This window comes from Hyla sarda, chromosome 7 (genome assembly GCF_029499605.1).
Source record: "Hyla sarda isolate aHylSar1 chromosome 7, aHylSar1.hap1, whole genome shotgun sequence".
In the NCBI taxonomy this organism is placed as follows: Eukaryota; Metazoa; Chordata; class Amphibia; order Anura; family Hylidae; genus Hyla; species Hyla sarda.
In genome coordinates this window covers 217,446,937-217,470,476 of record NC_079195.1, presented here as the reverse complement: position 1 = coordinate 217,470,476, position 23,540 = coordinate 217,446,937, and the positions used below count along the sequence as shown (strand labels likewise).

The 23,540-nt window shown below is 42.9% G+C and overlaps 2 protein-coding genes across 4 annotated transcripts in view; one reads left to right on the top strand and one right to left on the bottom strand.

The window, feature by feature from the left end:
* Window positions 1-910: 910 nt before the first annotated feature.
* The window catches only part of SLC44A5 (solute carrier family 44 member 5), a 135,108-nt gene continuing 112,478 nt past the window's right edge, over window positions 911-23,540 (bottom strand). The window contains exons 16-23 of one of the 3 annotated variants that reach the window (XM_056532683.1): window positions 17,347-17,441; window positions 13,436-13,539; window positions 12,943-13,016; window positions 12,753-12,823; window positions 12,518-12,606; window positions 12,036-12,120; window positions 9,303-9,403; window positions 911-1,380 (exon numbers count right to left, since the gene is read on the bottom strand). In XM_056532683.1, the coding sequence (XP_056388658.1) occupies window positions 1,369-1,380; window positions 9,303-9,403; window positions 12,036-12,120; window positions 12,518-12,606; window positions 12,753-12,823; window positions 12,943-13,016; window positions 13,436-13,539; window positions 17,347-17,441 (631 nt within the window). In that variant the 3' untranslated portion in view covers window positions 911-1,368. Of the gene's footprint in view, window positions 1,381-6,439; window positions 9,404-12,035; window positions 12,121-12,517; window positions 12,607-12,752; window positions 12,824-12,942; window positions 13,017-13,435; window positions 13,540-17,346; window positions 17,442-23,540 lie in introns of those variants that run through there. The other 2 variants (XM_056532685.1, XM_056532684.1) reach the window with 2 other exon arrangements.
* The window catches only part of RABGGTB (Rab geranylgeranyltransferase subunit beta), a 220,597-nt gene continuing 202,193 nt past the window's right edge, over window positions 5,137-23,540 (top strand). Inside the window, exon 1 of the mRNA XM_056532687.1 lies at window positions 5,137-6,406. Coding sequence (XP_056388662.1) covers window positions 6,368-6,406 — 39 coding nt within the window. The 5' untranslated portion in view covers window positions 5,137-6,367. The remainder of the gene's footprint in view (window positions 6,407-23,540) is intronic.

Below are 23,540 nucleotides of genomic sequence, written 5' to 3'. Positions count from 1 at the left end.
CTGCGTATGGAAGAATTCAGCCATGTTTTTCTGATCCTGTACAACTGCATAACATACAACATACGCACCTACATGACCCTTTTTTAATAAAAACATTTCTGTACATACATTTTAACTTTCACTTCTGGAATGGCACTTTATATACAGACTTCATTTACAACAGAAAAGAGTTGGGGAAAAATAAAATAAAATATATATATATATATATATATATAGCAACAGAAGAATACAGCAGCACACTGCTAGCACAAAGATATAAATAAAACATGAGTATATAGATGAAACATGAGTATATAGATAGAACATGAAAAGCTATACAGCTGTGGTGCAGTAAATGTGAAGTAATGAAATAGTGAGATACTTAGCTTGCAATTTGGTGGCCAAATAGCTTGGACCATCCCACCACGGTAAGGTGACCTCATTTTGGGACGGACCCTACACTATGAATATGCCTCTGTGTGAACAGTACAGCAGGCATTGCACGATCTGAAACATCCAAGGCACCTTATATACACCTAATAGAGGTGGGTGGGGTGCAGGAGCCAACATGGAGGTAGCCACTCCCCCGTATGTGTAATGCAAACAAAGAATAATTTGGCCAGCACTATTGATTCCAAACTATTATACAGACCTGGCTTATAGGTGCAGGCTGCTGGGCTAAATATACAGCAACAGAAGAATACAGCAGCACACTGCCAGCACAGTGGGACGGTCCAAGCTATTTGGCCACCAAATTGCAAGCTAAGTACCTCACTGTTTCATTACTTCACATTTACTGCACCACAGCTGAATAGCTTCTCATGTTGTATCTATATACTCATGTTTTATCTATATCCTTGTGCTGGCAGTGTGCTGCTGTATTCTTCTGTTGCTGTATATTTAGCCCAGCAGCCTGCACCTGTAAGCCAGGTCTATATAATAGTTTGGAATCAATAGTGCTGGCCAACTTATTCTTTGTTTATATAGATATATATATATATATTTTTAACCTCTATGATTAAATGTTTTTAAATTAAAAGATGGCGGACAACCTCAGGTATTCACCTGAAATCATATGGATTATAATCCTTGTTGCCCATAGCAACCAATCATAATGCTCCAGGCAACAAGGCCACTTTCCCTGAGCAGTTTGATCAATGAGGCCTCTTATTTCCGTTTGCCCTGAGTGTCCCTTTATAACTTGACCATATTTTCTTCTTCCGTCTTCCAGCACCATTCGTAGTAACGTGTCTATAGATATTTGGCGTATTACATCATTACAGACCGCAGGTCGTCACTGAGGTTGGGTCGGTGCATTGTGTTTGTTCAAGATCTTCATCAAGGATTTGTTCATATAATAAGGCTTTTCGGTGGAGCCATCGTGCCGCTCTATATCTTCCACTAGGTGTGAAAATAATAATGAATAATAATGAAAAATTATGAAAAATAATAATAAACAATAAATGAATCAGGAATACAAATAAAAATTGTAGAAGAGGAGAGCGATACTTTAAATTCTTAAAGGGGTACTCTGCCCCTAGACATCTTGTCCCTTATCCTTTGGATGTCTGATCGTAGGGGTTCCCCCCCCCCCCCCCCCCCCGAGATCTCTGTGCAGTACCCAGTGATCGTATAGAATGTTGGGTGCTGGCGGCGGAGGGAGCGATGTCACGGCCACGCCCCTCATGACATCACGCCATGCCCCCTCAATGCAAGTCTACGGGAGGGGTGTGGCAGGGACGCCCCCTCCTGTAGACTTTCATTGAGGGGGCGTGATGTCACACCCCCCACCCGCTCCAAGCGTTTGGAACAAAATGTTCGGAATGCTGGGGCAGCGGAGTACCCCTTTAAGTAAGGATGCAGTGTAGACAAATATTCCTTTTTTTTTTTTTTAATATACCCATTCGCTTGGAGTAAACATTCACTTTTGAACAACCTGTTTCGTATGATCAAAATTTTGTGTAAAATAAAAAATAAAAAATATATATATATACACAACTTAACTGGAAACCATCAACAAGTTACTATTGATGGATTTTTGCCTTTAAAGATGCATTATAAATAGGTCACCATCATGGGTGCTTGGCTTGGGGAAAAAGACACTGCCAGACACCTGCGGCGCCTTATTTATAGTAAACACATGACCAAAATTTGACATGACTGATCCTTATCTTCCCTTATATCATCAGTGGTGGGACATTCGGGAGGCCTCCATACAAATTTGACAGTTTGCCCGGCTAGCCGAAATCAACCAGTTTGGCTCCCTTTTCTCTGATGTCTATGAGAGCTTTTAGGGTGGATATTTAGAAACATTTAATGGGCACTGTCAGATACAATAACTTTTGATATGTTATACAGCATGTAAAAACAATATGTTTTGCAATTTCTTTAATCAGAAAATGTTCAATATTTCATACTGAAAAGGCCAGTCAAAAAAGTGGCCACTAGGGGTCCCCCTGCCTCCTGGGACACATACCAGTCCTGCAGTGTCCAGTGGTCATCGACATGTCATGGACACCATGAGTGATTGACAGGGCTGCAGGCAGCTGAGCCTGTCTGATAGCACTCCTCTGTGCTCTCTCCTGTTCGGTAGGACTCCTCTGTGCTCTCTCCTGTCTGATAGCACTCCTCTGTGCTCTCTCCTGTCTAATAGCATTCCTCTGTGCTCTCTCCTGTCTGATAGCACTCCTCTGTGCTCTCTCCTGTTTGATGGCACCCCTTTGTGCTCTCTCCTGTCTGATGGCACCCCTCTGTGCTCTCTCCTGTCTGATGGCACCCCTCTGTGCTCTCTCTCCTGTCTGATAGCACTCCTCTGTGCTCTCTCCTCTCTGATGGCACCCCTCTGTGCTCTCTCCTATCTGATAGCACTCCTCTGTGCTCACTCCTGTATGCTCTCTAATGTCTGATAGGACTCCTCTGTGCTCTCTCCTGTCTGATGGCACTCCTCTGTGCTCACTCCTGTCTGATAGCACTCCTCTGTGCTCTCTCCTGTCTGATAGCACTCCTGTATGCTCTCTCCTGTCTGATAGGACTCCTCTGTGCTCTCTCCTGTCTGATGGTACTCCTCTGTGCTCTCTCCTGTCTGATGGCACTCCTCTGTGCTCTCTCCTGTCTGAAAGTGCTCCTCTGTGCTCTCTATTGTCTGATAGCATTCCCCTGTCCTCTCTCCTGTCTGATAGCACTCCTCTGTGCTCTCTCCTGTCTGAGGGCACTCCTCTGTGCTCACTCCTCTCTGATGGCACCCCTCTGTGCTCTCTCCTGTCTGATAGGACTCCTCTGTGCTCTCTCCTGATAGTATCTTCACTTATCGGACCAATATATGGAGGGTTAAATTAATTTATCAACCTATAGATCCCTATTAATAGGAATCCAAAAAATCCCTAATTTCCCATATATATATATTATCTTTATGGTGAACCCACAAGCTTTATTAAGGTAATTGTGCATAAACATATAATGAAGACTCACATGAATTAAAAATTAGCAGAGCGGTAGCTCAGTGTTTGAACTAGTATATATCTACTGTGCATCAAGGCCAGTGTACTCCAGCCTATTCTGATTGGCTATACTAAAGTGGAGATGCCCGGCGTGCCTGCAGTACACGCTGAGCTAAATTCTGAGCCACCGCTTTGCTTTCTATTAAAATTGAGTCCCTACTCTGCCCCCCTCGACATGTTTCGCTGCCTCTGCAGCTTTATCAAGAGGTAGCGGGCATATGAGCGCGGGCGTTCTCTGAGTTGTATTTATAGACTACCTTGATGTTCATTTGATATCCTGGCAGCCTATCGCAAGGTGCCTCAATCACTATTCGCATCATGATTGGACAAGGCTATGATTGGCACCTCTGATGAACCATTCAAAGGTGAGAAGATATCTGCCAATCGTATACGGGTGTCCACTTTGCTTCTCGGATTGGTTAGGAGACAAGTCCATCATATGCGCATTCTCATCTGCGCAGTGGAAGAGATCTCGAGATGAGATCTGATAGTACTCCTCTGTGCTTTCTCCTGTCTGATGGCACTCCTCTGTGCTCTCTACTGTCTGATGGCACTCCTCTGTGCTCTCTCATATCTGATAGTACTCATCTGTGCTCTCTCCTGTCTGATGGCACTCCTCTGTGCCCTCTCCTGTCTGATGGCACTCCTCTGTGCTCTCTCCTGTCTGATGGCACTCCTCTGTGCTCTCTCATATCTGATAGTACTCATCTGTGCTCTCTCCTGTCTGATGACACTCGTCTGTGCTCTCTCATATCTGATAGTACTCCTCTGTGCTCTCTCCTGCCCAATAGTACTCCTCGGTGCTCTCTCCTGTCTGATAGCACTCCTCTGTGCTCTCTCCTGCCCAATAATACTCCTCTGTGCTCTCTCCTGCCTGATAGCACTCCTTTGTGCTCTCTCCTGCCTGATAGCACTCATCTGTGCTCTTTCCTGTCTGATGGCACTCCTCTGTGCTCTTTCCTGTCCTGTCTGATTGCACTCCTCTGTGCTCTTTCCTGTCTGATGGCACTCCTCTGTGCACTTTCCTGTCTGATGGCACTCCTCTGTGCTCTCTCCTGTCTGATGGCACTCCTCTGTTCTCTATCCTGTCTCATGGCACTCATCTGTGCTCTCTCCTGTCTGATAGGACAGGAGAGAGCACAGGGGACAACTATCAGACAGGAGAGAGCACAGAGGAGTGCCATCAGACAGAAGAGAGCACAGAGGAGTGCCATCAGACAGTAGAGAGCACAGAGGAGTGCTAGCTCACCTTCACTTACTGGACTCTGTCCATACCTGTGCTTCAGCCATCAGACATCTTATCCCTTAAGGAAAAAGAAAAAAAATGGTTCTGCTCAACAGCACCACTCTTGTGGCTGTGTCTGGTATTGCACCTCATTTACCAGTATGGGTTCACTCCGATAGAAAAGTGGAAAAGTGGTGTTTATAAGCTGAATTGTTCCCCACTGAAGTCAGTTCAGGATGGAAAATTACGTGAAATGGCATCCAACTGTTGTGAGATCAATTTCCTTATTATTAAAGCTTTTCCCACTATCACTTTATTTATAAAAGTATCTACTTTATTCTTATACAGATTGTTTCTCCAAGGCTTAATTATTTAATTTTCTTTTTTTTTTGCAAAAACTGACAAGATCTCTAAATTCTAAAAACTCTGGCAAAAATTGTGGTTTATTATATACTGTATAAAGACATACAATAAATAGACATATATATTAAGACATATAGAGCTAGAAAAAAAAGGCTGAATTTATTCTATGTTTACCGTATAAAACTTTTTTATTTTTTTATTTGGCTGAGAAATATTTTCAGCCTCAATTATTTGAATAAATTTCAAGCCAACCTGCCAACAAATTACACAAAAATTGCCAAAACGAAATATTCGTCTTATATATTCGATTTTTTACAAATACATTCCCAACATCGATAGGTTTCTATGCTAAACATTTCAAACACTTTCAGAAACATCTGAAACCTTAAATCCATCCGATATTTTATTCGATAAAAGTCATGACAATTATTTACATTTTTAAATGTATAAAATTTCCATTAATTTAATTTATAATTTAATTTTTTTAACCACAAGTTATAAAAAAATGTACCCATTATTATGAAAAGGTGAGATTTGAAGCTTGCATAAAAATTGTTTGGCAGAACTGCGTTCCTACAAATGACCGCTATATATTTCCATAGAACTTTACTTTCCCTTACGTCCCTGTTCAGCAGCACAACATTTGGGGAATTCCTCCACCTTAGCTGATAGGACTGGTGGAGTTTTAATGGATGAAGCCTTAGTCTATATAATGAACTCCACCCCCATTGTTTTTTATGTAAAGTGAGTAAGTTTACTGTTCTGATTGTAGACCCACAAGGGGGGGGGGGGGGGGGGGGGTTGCTTATCAAGCATTTTACATATCTTTCGGTGAGGTGCAAATTTTGGTGCATTGATAGTTTTGCAATTTTTTTGTAAGAATTTTTGTCCTGAAGTGATTTTTGACAAACTTGAACTATTTTGCCCTTAGGCCAATGGTTGTGAATTTATCATGTACGACTTTACTCCAAATGTCCCAAATTTTGACGCAGAGTGCTCTAAATGTCGCAAACCAATACCAGCAATCTTTACACTTACAGAACTTGCTTACAACACCTTCAGAGAAGCAAAAATCCATGTGCACAAGCGCCAAATTTATCACACCATGTGCGTTATCTGATAAATTAGTTTTACAAACGTGTGTAGCTTAAAGGGGTACTCTGCCCCTAGACATCTCATCCCTTATCCAAAGGATAGGGGATAAGATGTCTGATCGCGGGGGTCCCGCCGCTGAGTACCCCCGCGATCTCGGCTGCGGCACCCCAGACAATCGGTGAATGAAGTGAACTTCGCTCCATGCCGGATGACTGGCAGGGCGGAGGCTCGTGACATCACGGTCATGCACTGCTTGTGACATCCCAGCCATGCCCCCTCAATGCAAGTCTATGGGAGGGGGCCCCCTCCCATAGACTTGCATTGAGGTGGCGTGGCTGTGATGTCACGTGTGGGGCGCTGCTGTGATGTCACGAGCCTCTGGCGCAGAACCTGACGCTCTAAACGAACGCCACGTGCAGCACGGAGATCGCGCTGGTCCACAGCGGCGGGACACCCACGATCAGACATCTTATCCCCCTATCCTTTGAATAGGGGATAAGATGTCTAGGTACCCTTTTAACACACAATGATAAATCTCTCCCTTCGTCTGTTCCTCCATGCAAGAGTCAAACCATAAGGGTTTTCTTGCTACATCCCCTTTTGCTGTGCTGCTGAACAGGGATGTAAGGGAAATGTTGGTTTCAAGACTTGCTTCCCTTAGTCCTTTCAGCAGCACAATCCTTCCTCACTTATTTTTTTTTTTTTTTTAGATTCAGTCAGGTTTTTCATGTGTATAATTAACAATAGGGTAGAGCTTGGGGCTTATTATAATGGCTCAGACTTCACCCTTTAAAATTTTACCTGTCCTATCAGCACAGGAAGATAAAGTCGCCATATGTTGTGCAGCTAAAGGGACTGAGGGAAACAATGTTTACATTAAAATCAACACTTAGTGTCACTCAAAACATCCTACAATTTCTGAATAATATTTTTTTTCCATTTCCTAAGTGCACTTATCATGTCAGAATAAAGTTTCAATACAAAGAATGGTCAACTAACATTACAAAAAAAACTGAAAATATCTGGCTCTTAAGATTTCTGTATATAGGCAAGTTTTGAAAATATAAACAACCAAATCTTAAAAAGAAAATGAATATTTTTGCTACAAAATTTATTGCATTTTTATTATGCAAATTGGAAAAAAATACATGGGAATGTCTCAAAAAAAAAAAAAAGAAAGTATTTTATCTTTTATAAAGAAAGAAATATATAAAAAAAAAAAATCAACATAAATTTCCTTTTTCACGTTGCCAATTATTCTATTATTCAGCCACCATGAAGCCCATGTAAACAATCCGCAATATGTTTACATACATTATTAAATTTAAAAAAAATACAAAAAAGCCTTATAAGCTGTGTGTACATTAGGTTCCAGAAGGGAAATTTACATCCCACCAAAGTTAAAAATTCTGAATAAAAATTTCAAATATGTTATCGTAACTAGACAAAGGTATATGTCACCCTCCATCATTAATAAAGTACAATAAACAATCCTATAAACTAGCAAAATGTGCTGAAAAAAGAAGCAAAAAATATAAATAAGGTCATGAAAGTTCTTCTCGAAAATCTATCTGTGTAGTGTCCTAAATTCTATTGTATCAGCACAAATGCTATGAATAGTGTTCCTCGTGCAAAACCACGCGCAGGATCCTTTCAAGAATAAAATATTTTTGAAGTTGGCATAGGTCCTAAATTTAAGGAGATTTTTGAAGATATATTAACAGCCCTCATTCCACACGGCCCTACTCAAGGGGTTGTCCCAACATTAAAAGTGATAGGTGGTAATTAGGTGATTGGTGAGGACCAACAGAGTCAAGGAAACTAGTTGATATAAAATCCAAAAGAAATCCAAAATGAAAACCATTTCTTCTGTAGTATATAGCCCCTAAAAAGTACTGGAAGGATTAAGATTTTTTAATAGAAGTAAGTTACAAATCTGTTTAACTTTCTGGCACCAGTTGATTTTTAAAAAAAAGTTTTCCACGGGAGTACCCCTTTAACCCAGAATTCCCTAATTGTGATTTGAAAACAGGTTTTCTAAACTACACAACCCCTTCAAAAAACCGGAGCCAACAATGGGGCAAGATGGATCAGTGACCAAGTCCCTAGTGAAATGATAAGTTGCACCATTACTGAACATACAAAATGGCGGCCTCACCCATACAGGCACAACAGGAACACTTTGGAGAAGCCTTGGGTTAATGTAGCACACATCACACAATTAGGGCAAATTCTCTTTCTTTTCATACTGGAGGAGAACACAAAATCACAGTTTACATGGTTGTTCTGTGAAGTGCAAATGTTACTTAGCACCAAATGTTTGGAGAAAGTCAAGTTTGCGTAGCCAAATCTTTCATTCGAAAAAAAAAAAAAAGCAAGAAATTCAAACGGCAACAAAAATACGAAAGAAAACCAGATATGGCTCATTCTATCAATGTACCATTTATATCAAGTATTTCTGTATTCCCTCTATGAAAAGTGAAAGGTTATATTTATAAAAAAAGTGCCGGTCCTTTAGACGGACGGCGGCTCTATAAAAATATTAAAAACCCTAAAAGCAATTTAAGGAAAAGCTATAATATTGACATTTTTTTTCCTGTTCATAGGCACTAAAATGTAATTCTGTTCCTCAAGGACCCTCTTAGTATGTCTCAGATGGTGGAGATGGACTGCCACCACTGGGAAGGTTGTCCTCTTGGGTGGTCCCGAATCAAGACCTTCCTCACCAGTAGGTCTCTAAGACAAAAACACCCTAAAAAGAAGTTCCTCAATACCAAATTCACTTCCCATAGTGTTCCTCATCCAAGGTCACCCTTGATAGAAGGTCCTTCCTGAATCCATCCCCCAAGATCAGATCCAGCTAAACTGCCTCAACAGAAGATCCTCGCTCCAGGAATCTCCCTCACCAGTCGCTGCCAACTCAAGAACTTTGCCACCAGATGGGTAATCCTTGCTTCCCTCACCAGTAGGTCCTCATCTCTTTTCCCCAGATAAACCGTCACCTCTAAGACCTAACGGACATCTCTGGACCTCAAATGGGAAAGTTTCTTCTCTCTTCCGTAAGGTACCCCTTCAATGCTTAGTTATTGGGTTAGAAGGAGCATTTGGTTAGAGAAAGCAAGTGCAATAAGTTAACGCTTTGCCTTCTTGGAGCCAAGTTCCTTTTTCCTCAGAATCCTATGCAGCTCCGGAGACATGTAGTAAGGTTTGGAGGCAGACCCGTTATTCCTTTCCAGATCTTCGCCTGAAGGTAAAGGGGTTGTGGTAGCAAAGAGACAGAGGGCAAAAGAAGAGAGAAAAGAAGGAAGAAAATGAGAAGCAGATTTCAAGACGATCTGCAGGCAGAAACCCAATGTAACATAGATGACCACGCGGTTTTCAACCATCAAGTTCTTGGGTAAAGGATTTGAACTATAGGCTGCGAAACGCGTCGGTTTCTATGACAATTGGTTTCTAAAGGCTCATTTACTAACAGTGAATGCTGATGCAAAAAGTGTGCTCTCCTTAAAGGGGTACTCCACCCCTAGACATCTTATCCCCTATTTGCCGCTAGGGACCCCCCGCGATCTCGGCTGCGGCACCCCAGTCATCTGGTGCACGGAGCGAACTACGCTCCCTGCCGGATGACTGGTGATGCGGGGTCGGAGGCTCGTGGCGTCAAAGCCATTCCCCTTTGTGATGTCATGGCCACGCCCCTCAATGCAAGTCCCCCTTGTGATGTCATGGCCACGCCCCTCAATGCAAGTCTCCGACTGGTGATGCGGGATCGGAGGCTCGTGGCGTCAAAGCCATTCCCCCTTGTGATGTCATGGCCATGCCCCTCAATCCAAGTCTATGAGAGGGGGCGCGACATCCGTCACGCCCCCTCTCATAGACTTGCATTGAGGGGCGTGGCCGTGACATCACAAGGGGGAGTGGCTTTGACGCCACGAGCCTCCGGCGCTGCACCCAACACTCTAAACCAATGCCGGGTGCAGCAGGGAGATCGCGGGGGGCACCAGCAGCAGGACCCCTGTGATCAGACATTTTATCCCCTATACTTTGGATAGGGGATAAGATGTCTAGGGGCGGAGTACCCCTTTAACAGCAAACAGATAATTTCATTGTCTTAGCTGGGTATGGGCACAAGGTTATATGTTATAGGCAATACAGACCCATACCTAATGTGCTGCCATATGGTGCTGTATCAGGGCACCGCATTTTATTTTAGGGTCAATACTTTTAGGGGAGAATTCCTCTGTAATATGGCATGATTCTGTGTGTTATAAAATCAGTGGCACAGTACGGGTCTATAGCAGTCTATGGGCATCGGATTACGGATCCACATTACGGTCACGTGCATTGGGCCCTATGACTTACTGGGGCCCAACTGTTATATCAAGCCAGCTTTAGGGTAGAATTAATAAATGAGCCCCAAGTGTCTGCTGATTCATTGTATCCAATGGGGATGAACCCCAATCAAGCAGATCATTGCACAAGCTATAGGAAAGCTAAGAACAAACAGTGGAAAATAAGAAAATTGCGACAGTTCTTCTGCAGTCACCTCCAGACTAGGTCACATTTTCTTTCTAATCTTATACAGTAAAGTTTTTTTGATGAGAAAGAAAAATTCTGCAACTTACTAATACTGCATACTTCACCTTTTTAAGAGCTCTGCTTGCTGCCAGTGAATAGGAACATGGTATTCGGATAGGTTTTTCAGCCTCTAATTGTTTTCATTCACTGACAGCAAGCAGAGGCCTTGAGAATGGCAAGAAACTAAAGTACATAGTATTTAAAGTAAATGTTTAAATAAGCTTAACGTTAAACATTTTTTTTTTTTTTTTTTTTAGAATTTTTAGAGATTTATTTTCCAAATTTTCAATTTTACTATTTTAAAATAATTCTGAAATCTTCCAGTTATTATTTTGTCACTAGGCCTAAAACTAATCTTAGCCTTCACAACAGCTGAAGCTCAGAGCTCAGCCTTCCTCTCCCTGTGGAATGACCTCAGGTCACCGAGCATGCCCAGACACCTCTCCCATTCATGTCAATGGGACAGCTCCTGTCTATGTCCATGAGACTGGCTTTAAATGCCCATTTTAAGCAGTGGACTTCTTTCAGAATAAAGACAATATAAAATATGTGCTGGATGCTGAGGCATGATGGGAGTGATGATGAGAATAAGAAGAAAGTATATGACCATAAAATTGTCTTTATCATGTAACGTAGTAATATTTACTACTTCTTCTGATATTAAAGGGGTACTCCTGTGAAAAACTTTTTTTTTAAATCAACTGGTGCCAGAATGTTAAACAGATTTGTAAATTACTAATATTTAAAAATCTTAATCCTTCCAGTACTTAGCTGCTGTATGCTCCACAGAAAGTTCTTCTCTTTTTGAATATATTTTGAATATATTTTCTGTCTGACCACAGTGCTCTCTGCTGACACCTCTGTCTGTCTCAGGAACTGTCAAGAGCAGGAGTAAATCCCCATAGCGAACCTATCCTGCTCTTGACAGTCCCTGAGACAGACAGAGGTGTCAGCAGAGAGCACTGTGGTCAGACAGAAAATCAAAAATAAAAGACCTTCCTCTGTAGTATACAGCAGCAGATAAGTACTGGAAGGATTAAGATTTTTAAATAGAAGTAATTTACAAATCTGTTTAACTTTCTGGCACCAGTTGATTAAAAAAAAAAAAAAGTTTTTCACCAGAGTACCCCTTTAATATTAATACTTACTGGAACTGCCCTTTAAATTATTTCAGTATATGCAGCACACGATGGAAACATTCACAATGAATAATTCTAATATGGGATTATGTACATAAATAATAACAATGCTAAAACAAAAAAAGCTAGATTAGCCATAAACTCATAAGACGCAATACTTACAGAAACATAGGAAAAGTGTATCCACACACATTGCGTAGACACTGAAAAATCCATGTGCAATGAGATAGGATCCTATGATCACCGTCTGTGGGTAACAATAAGAAAAGTATTAAACCAATTCTTTCCACAAAATTTTAAACAAAAGTAATTTTTTTATGCAAATAAATCAAAATTTTTGTCTCTATTTTTTCTGATACAGAGCTCCAAATCTCCTGCCAAGACATAGAAATAAATGAAAACGGTCAGCCTGGAGCCAACACTAGGGGGAGCCTAGGAGCTTTTGTATATAAACAGTATGTAGTAAGCTCCCAAGCTCCCCCTAGTGGTGGCTGCAGAAAGCCAGAATTCTATCATTTATCACTATGTCTAAGGAGATTTGGAGCTCTGTATCAGAAAAATAAAGCTCAGGCCTAATGCTGGAATAAACGAATAGTATTTTTACATATCAGGTCATGTCATTTTAGAAAAAAATTATTACTTACCAGAAGCGGCACCCAGTAATAATTCAGCGAGGGAGCTTCATCAGTAATGACAGGTATTTTTCTTGTGAAGAAGAAGAAAGCCAGGACACCTGGAAATGGACATTAAAAAACACTGCGATATGGATATGTTTCAGCTATTAGTTTTGTCCATGTGAGAAAATTATATAAAAAAAAAAGTTTCGGTAACATTACAAAAAGATGACAAAAATAATTAAAAAAAAACTAAATCACTTACCAACAGAACCCGCAACAAGAATCTTCCCAAGAAAGAGCAAGAAATCTGTTACCTTGTCCAGAACAGCAACTCTATGGGATCAAAGGTGACAGAAGGGATGGGTCAGGACAGTGACTGGTGTGTGTACCCCACTCAGTGGGGGCTTAGTGCAAGCAAAAGTTAGGTTCGTATGGAAGGAGCTAACACGTACCGCACTACATTCCTCATCAGCAGAAAGAACGCATCCTTAGCTGAAGTGCAGAAATTTTTTCCATAGATGGCGATCTGTAACCAGAGAAGATATGCATCACTAAGACATTATACATACACTGTATAATCAGAGATGGTCCCTGCTCTACTATGGGACTACGATACAGTAGAAGAAATGTAGCACGAAGCACTTGCCAGGAATCCTCTTGTCCCTTTATTTAATCTTCATTAGATAACGCAGCAGCAGGAGAGCGGATAAAGGCAGTGGCGTGGAGGAGAGAGACGGGCTTTGCCCGTTTCAATGGGACTGCCCCTGCTCTATAATGGAATCACACCCCCCCCCCCTCCTATTATGGGACTTTCCCTGCTCTTTATGGGATGCTACCCCCCTCCCCATTATTGGTCCACCCTGCTCTACTATGGATCAGATCTCTTTGATTACCCTGATGGCAGGGTAGATAAAGGACTACATACAGTCATATACACATCCTCACCATGATATATGCATTCCGATTTATAAACTTTATGAACTTTTCCAGGCACCAAAAGCAGCATTTCAGGCAGCACAATAAGAATTTAGCAAAGGAATTCTGGGACGCTGTAGAAAAAAGATAAAATAAAATTACAATGAATCAAACATAACACATGGCAGTATCTACACAATCTGCCCTTCACCATTGTACCATCATACATTTTATCCTACTGACCAGAAGGGATATAACTAATAACCAATTAACCACTCAAGGCCTATGGTGTGAAGAGACAGATTTGTAATACTATCCAGTGTGCCCAGTCTATACTATCCAGTGAGCCCAGTCTATACTATCCAGTGTGCCCAGTCTATACTATCCAGTGTGCCCAGTCTATACTATCCAGTGTGCCCAGTCTATACTATCCAGTGAGCCCAGTCTATACTATACAGTGTGCCCAGTCTATACTATCCAGTGAGCCTAGTCTATACTATCCAGTGTGCCCAGTCTATACTATCCAGTGAGCCCAGTCTATACTATCCAGTGTGCCCAGTCTATACTATCCAGTGTGCCCAGTCTATACTATCCAGTGAGCCCACTCTATACTATCCAGTGAGCCCAGTCTATACTATCCAGTGAGCCCACTCTATACTATCCAGTGTGCCCAGTCTATACTATCCAGTGAGCCCACTCTATACTATCCAGTGAGCCCAGTCTATACTATCCAGTGTGCCCAGTCTATACTATCCAGTGTGCCCACTCTATACTATCCAGTGTGCCCACTCTATACTATCCAGTGTGCCCACTCTATACTATCCAGTGTGCCCCGTCTATACTATCCAGTGTGCCCCGTCTATACTATCCAGTGTGCCCCGTCTATACTATCCAGTGTGCCCCGTCTATACTATCCAGTGTGCCCCGTCTATACTATCCAGTGTGCCCCGTCTATACTATCCAGTGTGCCCCGTCTATACTATCCAGTGTGCCCCGTCTATACTATCCAGTGTGCCCCGTCTATATTATCACAGTGTGCCCAGTCTATACTATCCAGTGTGCCCAGTCTATACTATCCAGTGTGCCCAGTCTATACTATCCAGTGTGCCCAGTCTATACTATCCAGTGTGCCCAGTCTATACTATCCAGTGTGCCCACTCTATACTATCCAGTGTGCCCACTCTATACTATCCAGTGTGCCCACTCTATACTATCCAGTGTGCCCACTCTATACTATCCAGTGTGCCCACTCTATACTATCCAGTGTGCCCCGTCTATACTATCCAGTGTGCCCCGTCTATACTATCCAGTGTGCCCCGTCTATACTATCCAGTGTGCCCCGTCTATACTATCCAGTGTGCCCCGTCTATACTATCCAGTGTGCCCCGTCTATACTATCCAGTGTGCCCCGTCTATACTATCCAGTGTGCCCCGTCTATACTATCCAGTGTGCCCCGTCTATATTATCACAGTGTGCCCAGTCTATACTATCCAGCGTGCCCAGTCTATACTATCCAGCGTGCCCAGTCTATACTATCCAGCGTGCCCAGTCTATACTATCCAGTGTGCCCAGTCTATACTATTCAGTGTGCCCAGTCTATACTATCCAGTGTGCCCAGTCTATACTATCCAGTGAGCCCAGTCTATACTATCCAGTGAGCCCAGTCTATACTATCCAGTGTGCCCAGTCTATACTATCCAGTGTGCCCAGTCTATACTATCCAGTGTGCCCAGTCTATACTATCCAGTGTGCCCAGTCTATACTATCCAGTGTGCCCAGTCTATACTATCCAGTGATCCCAGTCTATACTATCCAGTGAGCCCAGTCAATACTATCCAGTGAGCCCAGTCTATACTATCCAGTGTGCCCAGTCTATACAATCCAGTGTGCCCAGTCTATACTATCCAGTGAGCCCAGTCAAAACTATCCAGTGAGCCCAGTCAAAACTATCCAGTGAGCCCAGTCTATACTATCCAGTGAGCCCAGTCAATACTATCCAGTGAGCCCAGTCTATACTATCCAGTGAGCCCAGTCTATACTATCCAGTGAGCCCAGTCTATACTATCCAGTGAGCCCAGTCAATACTATCCAGGGAGCCCAGTCTATACTATCCAGGGAGCCCAGTCTATATTATCACAGTGTGCCCAGTCTATACTATCCAGTGAGCCCAGTCTATACTATCCAGTGTGCCCAGTCTATACTATCCAGTGAGCCCAGTCTATATTATCACAGTGTGCCCAGTCTATACTATCCAGTGTGCCCAGTCTATACTATCCAGTGTGCCCCGTCTATATTATCACAGTGTGCCCAGTCTATACTATCCAGTGTGCCCAGTCTATACTATCCAGTGTGCCCAGTCTATACTATCCAGTGTGCCCAGTCTATACTATCCAGTGTGCCCAGTCTATATTATCACAGTGTGCCCAGTCTATACTATCCAGTGTGCCCAGTCTATACTATCCAGTGAGCCCAGTCTATATTATCACAGTGTGCCCAGTCTATATTATCACAGTGATCCCAGTCTATACTATCCAGTGTGCCCAGTCTATACTATCCAGTGAGCCCAGTCTATATTATCACAGTGTGCCCAGTCTATACTATCCAGTGTGCCCAGTCTATACTATCCAGTGAGCCCAGTCTATATTATCACAGTGTGCCCAGTCTATATTATCACAGTGATCCCAGTCTATACTATCCAGTGTGCCCAGTCTATATTATCACAGTGTGCCCAGTCTATATTATCACAGTGTGCCCAGTCTATACTATCCAGTGTGCCCAGTCTATACTATCCAGTGTGCCCAGTCTATACTATCCAGTGTGCCCAGTCTATACTATCCAGTGTGCCCAGTCTATATTATCACAGTGTGCCCAGTCTATACTATCCAGTGTGCCCAGTCTATACTATCCAGTGAGCCCAGTCTATATTATCACAGTGTGCCCAGTCTATATTATCACAGTGATCCCAGTCTATACTATCCAGTGATCCCAGTCTATACTATCCAGGGAGCCCAGTCTATACTATCCAGTGAGCCCAGTCTATACTATCCAGTGAGCCCAGTCTATACTATCCAGTGATCCCAGTCTATACTATCCAGGGAGCCCAGTCTATACTATCCAGTGTGCCCAGTCTATACTATCCAGTGAGCCCAGTCTATATTATCACAGTGTGCCCAGTCTATATTATCACAGTGATCCCAGTCTATACTATCCAGTGATCCCAGTCTATACTATCCAGGGAGCCCAGTCTATACTATCCAGTGAGCCCAGTCTATACTATCCAGTGAGCCCAGTCTATACTATCCAGTGTGCCCAGTCTATACTATCCAGTGTGCCCAGTCTATACTATCCAGTGTGCCCAGTCTATACAATCCAGTGTGCCCAGTCTATACTATCCAGTGAGCCCAGTCTATACTATCCAGTGTGCCCCGTCTATACTATCCAGGGAGCCCAGTCTATACTATCCAGTGTGCCCAGTCTATACTATCCAGTGAGCCCAGTCTATATTATCACAGTGATCCCAGTCTATACTATCCAGTGAGCCCAGTCTATACTATCCAGTGAGCCCAGTCTATACTATCCAGTGAGCCCAGTCTATACTATCCAGTGATCCCAGTCTATACTATCCAGGGAGCCCAGTCTATACTATCCAGTGAGCCCAGTCTATACTATCCAGTGATCCCAGTCTATACTATCCAGGGAGCCCAGTCTATACTATCCAGTGAGCCCAGTCTATACTATCCAGTGAGCCCAGTCTATACTATCCAGTGATCCCAGTCTATACTATCCAGGGAGCCAAGTCTATACTATTACTCTCTGGTATTGCAAATTGCAAAGTAAATAATGATAGATAGGGCCCTAAGTCATAGCTATGGGCAGAACATTTTTTAGTAATATAAACACACACACATATATATATACACACACACACACAATGAGATACCTTTAAGTTTATGGTCTAAATACTCTAATATAATTCGTATAAACTGTACAAGAGCCAGGATGAGGGAGCCGAACGCCAGCGATCCAGTGTGATATCTGAAAAGAAGGAGATGTCAGTGACAATAAATTAGCAACTAATCATTCTCACATGGAGCAATGAATATCTATGTTTGTATTTATCTTTTTAATATAGAGAGCCATCTGTATTAGTTTTATAACCTTAAAGGGGTACTCCACTGGGAAACTTTTTTTTTTAATCAACTGGTACCAGAAAGTTAAACAGATTTGTAAATTACTTCTATTTAATCCTTCCAGTACTTAGCAGCTTATCAGTTCTTTTCTTTTTGAATTTCCTTTCTGTCTGACCACAGTGCTCTCTGCTATGTACTGGAAGGATTAAGATTTTTAAATAGAAGTAATTTACGAATCTGTTTAACTTTCTGGCACCAGTTGATTAAAAAAAAATATTTTTCCATTGGAGTACCCCTTTAATAGACTTGTAAGACTTAACCCCTTCATGACCCAGCCCATTTTCACCTTCATGACCTGGGCATTTTTTGAAAATCTGACCACTGTCACTTTAAACATTAATAACTCTGGAATGCTTTTACTTATCATTCTGAGTCCGAGATTGTTTTTTCGTGACATATTCTTATTTTATGTTATTGGTAAAATTTCACTGATATTTGCATCCTTTCTTGGTAAAAAATCTAAAAATTTCATGAAAATTTTGAAAATTTTGCATTTTTCTAACTTTGAAAGTCTCTGCTTGAAAGGAAAATGGATATTCCAAATAAATTACATATTGATTCACATATACAATATGTCTACTTTGTGTTTGCATAAAAAAATTGACAAGTTTTTACTTTTGAAAGACACCAGAGGGCTTCAAAGTTCCGCAGCAATTTTCCAATTTTTCTCAAGATTTTCAAAATCGTAATTTTTCAGGGCCCAGTTCAGGTTGGAAGTGGATTTTAAGGGTCTTCATATTAGAAATACCCCATAAATGACCCCATTATGAAAACTGCACCCCCCAAAGTATTCAAAATGACATTCAGTAAGTGTTTTAACCCTTTAGGTGTTTCACAGGAATAGCAGCAAAGTGAAGGAGAAAATTCTAAATCTTCATTTTTTACACTCGCATTTTCTTGTAGACCCAATTTTTTTATTTTTACAAGGGGTAAAAGGAGAGAAATCACCCTAAAATTTGTAACCCAATTTCTCTTGAGTAAGGAAATACCTCATATGCGTATGTAAAGTGTTCGGCGGGCGCAGTAGAGGGCTCAGAAGGGAAGGAGCGACAATGGGATTTTGGAGAGTGAGTTTTTCTGAAAGGGTTTTTGGGGGGCATGTCCCATTTAGAAAGCCCCTATGGTGCCAGAACAGTGGACCCCCCCACATGTGACCCCATTTTGGAAACTATACCCCTCATGGAATTTAATAAGGGGTGCAGTGAGCATTTACACCCCACTGGCGTTTGACAGATATTTGAAACAGTGGACTGTGCAAATCAAAAATTTTATTTTTCATTTTCACAGACCACTGTTCCAAAAATCTGTCATACACCAGTGGGGTGTAAATGCTCACTGCACCCCTTATTACATTCCGTGAGGGGTGTAGTTTCCAAAATGGGGTCACATATGGATATTTATTGTTTTGCGTTTGTCAGAACTGCTGTAACAATCAGCCACCCCTGTGCAAATCGCCTCAAATGTACATGGTGCACTCTCCCTTCTGGGCCTTGTTGTGCGCCCCCAGAGCACTTTGCGCCCACATATGGGGTATCTCCGTAGTCGGGAGAAATTGCATTACAAATTTAGAGGGTCTTTTTTCCCTTTTACCTCTTGTGAAAATGAAAAGTATGCGGCAACACCAGCATGTCAGTGTAAAAAATTTATTTTTTTACACTAACATGCTGGTGTAGACCCCAACTTCACCTTTTCATAAGGGGTTAAAGAAGAAAAAGCCCCCCAAAATTTGTAAGGCAATTTCTCCCGAGTACGGCGATACCCCATATGTGTCCCAAAACTGTTGCCCTGAAATACGACAGGGCTCCAAAGTGAGAGAGCGCCATGCGCATTTGAGGCCTGAATTAGGGATTTGCATAGGGGTGGACATAGGGGAATTCTATGCCAATTAATCCCAAACAGGGTGCCTCCAGCTGTTGCAAAACTCCCAGCATGCCTGGACAGTCAATGGCTGTCCGGCAATACTGGGAGTTATTATTTTGCAACAGCTGGAGGCTCCGTTTTGGAAACAGTAGCGTACCAGACGTTTTTCATTTTCTTGGGGAGGGGGGGCTGTGTAGGGATATGTGTATATGTAGTGTTTTTTACTTTTTATTTTAGGTTAGTGTTAGTGTAGTGTAGTGTTTTTAGGGTACAGTCGCATGGGCAGAGGTTCACAGCAAGTTTGCCGCTGGAAGGTGGAGCTGCAGCGCAAAATTTGCGCCATCTCAAACTTGCAGCACTCACTAAACCTCCGCCCATGTGAGTGTACCCTGTACATTCACATTGGGGGGAGGGGGCAAACATCCAGCTGTTGCAAACTCCGAGCATGCCCTTTGGCTGTCCGTGCATGCTGGGAGTTGTAGTTTTGCAAAAGCTGGAGGAACACTGGTTTGGAAACACTAAGTTAAGTAATAAACTTTCAAGTGTTTTGCAACCAAACTTAGTGTTTCCAAACAGTGTTCCTCCAGCTGTTGCAAAACTACAACTCCCAGCATGCATGGTCTGTCAGTGCATGCTGGGAGTTATAGTTTTGCAACAGCTGGAGGCACTGAGGTAGGAAACGGACAATGTTTCCCAACTAGTGTGCCTCCAGTTGTTGCAAAACTACAACTCCCAGCATGCCCAGACTGCCCAGGCATGCTGGAAGTTGTAGTTTGGCAATATCTGAAGGATCATATGTTGCCGAACTACAACTTCCAGCATGCTTGGGCAGTCTGGGCATGCTGGGAGTTGTAGTTTTGCAACATCTGGAGGTCCACAGTTTGGAGACCACTGTATAATGGTCTCCAATCTGTGCTCTTTTAGATGTTAGAGAACTACAACTCCCAGCATGCCTGGACAGACTGAGCATGCTGAGATTTGTAGTTTTGCAACATCTGGAAGAGCACAGATTGGAGACCATTATACAGTGGTCTCCAAACTGAGGACCTCCAGATGTTGCAAAACTACAACTCCCAGCATGCCCAGAAAGCCAAAGGCTGTCTGGGCATGCTGGGAGTTGCAGTTTTGAAACTCCCAGAGGCAGCAGTGAGATCGCTTTACGGCGATCTCACTGCTGCCAATGAAGATGTCGCACTGCTGCCGGAAACTCACCGCCGGGACGCACCAACGCCGGGACCGCCTGGAGGACGTCGCTCGTGCCGGGACCGCTCGGGACACCGCATGGCCGGGTAAGTGACGCCGGGGGACGGGTCAGGGACACTTAGCAGAGCGGTGTGTGTCCCGATCCCCGTGATCCAGACTCACACACGTATTTTCATAGCGAAACGCTGCTATCAGCTAGTCAGATTTGACCAGCTAATAGCAGCGATCGCTGGGGGCGGTGGGGGATGAAACCCCCCGTGGTCGCATGGTAAGATGGCTGGCTATCAATGATAGCCACCATCCTTCCGGGCGCTGCGGGATGCCACGAGTAGCGGCAAAAATGTTCATGACGTACCTGTATGTCATGGGTCGGGAACACCTTGCCACCCATGACGTACAGGTATGTCATAGGTCGGGAAGGGGTTAAAGGGGTACTCCGGTGGAAAATAAATTTTTTTTTTTAAATCAACTGGTGCCAGAAAGTTAAACAGATTTGTAAATTACTTCTATTAAAAAATCTTTACCCTTCCAGTACTTTTAAGCAGCTGTATGCTACAAGGGAAATTCTTTTCTTTTTGAATTTCTTTTTGTCTTGTCCACAGTGCTCTCTGCTGACACCTCTGTCCGTGTCAGGAACTGTCCAGAGCAGCATAGGTTTGCTATGGGGATTTTCTCCTGCTCTGGACAGTTCCTGATATTGACATCAGGTGTCAGCAGAGAGCACTGTGGACAAGACAAAAAAGAAATTCAAAAATAAAAAAATTTCCTCTGTAGCATACAGCTGCTAAAAAGTGCTGGAAGGGAAAAGATTTTTTAATAGAAGTCATTTACAAATCTGTTTAACTTTCTGGCACCAGTTGATTAAAAAAATAATAATAATGTTTTCCACCGGAGTGTGACCATACTTTTTCAATAAGTGTCAGCCCTATACTTCTCTCGGACACAGTTATATCTCTTGACCTTCCCATGAGCATGAATGTTGGGGAGCCAAAATTTCAAGTGTTGTCTATGGGGAGGGGTAAGTGAGAGTCGGACTCCTCTGGTGCCAGCTTATTGCTCCCTGAACAAAAGGTCGGGTGGAAAAAACCTAACATGGCTATCCTTCTCTATACTGAAATCCACTGCCGGTAGAGAGTCAAGAGGCCACCATGCTCCTTAGACAGTTAATGGAAGCCACCAAGGCAGTGGGTTCAGCCAGCTTAAAGGGGTACTCCGCTGCCCCAGTGTTCGGAACAAAATGTGGAGTGGGCGGCGGGGTTGTGAGGTCATGGCTACGTCCCTTGTGATGTCACACCACACCCCTCATTGCAAGTCTATGGGAGGGGGCGTGTCATGCCCCCTCCCATAAACTTTCATTGAGGGGGTGTGACGTGGCGTCAAGAGGAGCGTAGCCATGACCTCACGACCCCGCCACCCGCACCCAGCGTTCTAAACAAACGCCGGATGCTGGACAGAGATCGCAGGGGTCCCAGCGGCGGGCCCCTCGCCATCAGGCATCTTATCCCCTATCATTTGAATAGGTGATAAGATGTCTAGGGGTGGAGAACCCCTTTAAGTATAAGGTGTATGGGCACCTTTAGAAAAATGTTCCTCAACCTGTGACTCTCCAGCTGTTTCAACTCCCATCATGTAGCACCCCTACGGGCCACTTTGTAATATAAAGAAGAAGAAAAACATTTTCCATTGTAATAAATACTTCAGACATGACCCTGTTATACATGCTGTATGCTATTGCCTATTAACCTATCTATAATACAGATCTATTGAAAACTTATTATTTTATTTAAATCATCCATATATATATATATATATATATATATATATATATATATATACATATACAGTGACCCCTCGACCTTCGATGGCCCCGACATACGATAATTTCAACATACGATCACTCTCAGAGGCCATCGCATGTTGAAGGCAGCATCAACATACGATGCTTTTGTATGTCGGGGCCATCGCATAAACGGCTATCCGGCAGCGCAGACTGCTTCAGCTGCCACCGGATAGCCGGTTACGGTGCCCCATGTGGTCCGCTGACGATCACTGTCCTCGGGGCTCCGACGCGTCCTCTTTGGGATTCTCTGCATCGTCGGCGCTCTCCTCCAACGTCATCACGTCACTGCGCACGCCATCCCGTCATCCAATAGGAGTGTCATGTGTAGCGACGTGATGGCGGCGACGGAAAGCGAGGATGCTGGGGAAGCAAAGGCCTTGCCGGAGCGTCGGGGACACCACGGTGACGCAGCATCAGCGATGGAGGGCAGCGGTGACGGTCCGGAGCGGCGGGGACAGGTGAGTACAACTTCCTCTAACAGTGGTCTACAACCTGCCGACCTCCATCTGGGGGTCCACAGGTTGTAGACCACTGTCCTATACTTTCCATTGCACGGATCCCTCAACATACGATGGTTTCAACAAACGATGGTCTGTTTGGAACGGATTACCATCGTATGTTGAGGGACCACTGTGTGTGTGTATATATATACATATATATATATATATATATATATATATATATATATATATATATATATATATATACTCAACGTATGTATGTTCCAGCAAAACTTCTGAACGGCTGGAGTTAGTTCGATTAAACTTGGTACACATGTTACTTAGATGTCAATCAAAAATAAAGAGTTAAAGGGGTACTCCGGTGAAAACCTTTTTTCTTTTAAATCAACTGGCTCCGGAAAGTTAATTAGATTTGTAAATTACTTCTATAAAAAAATCTTAATCCTTCCTGTACTTATTAGCTGCTGAATACTACAGAGGAAATTCTTTTCTTTTTGGAATGCTCTCTGATGACATCACGAGTAGAGATGAGCGAACTTACAGTAAATTCGATTCGTCACGAACTTCTCGGCTCGGCAGT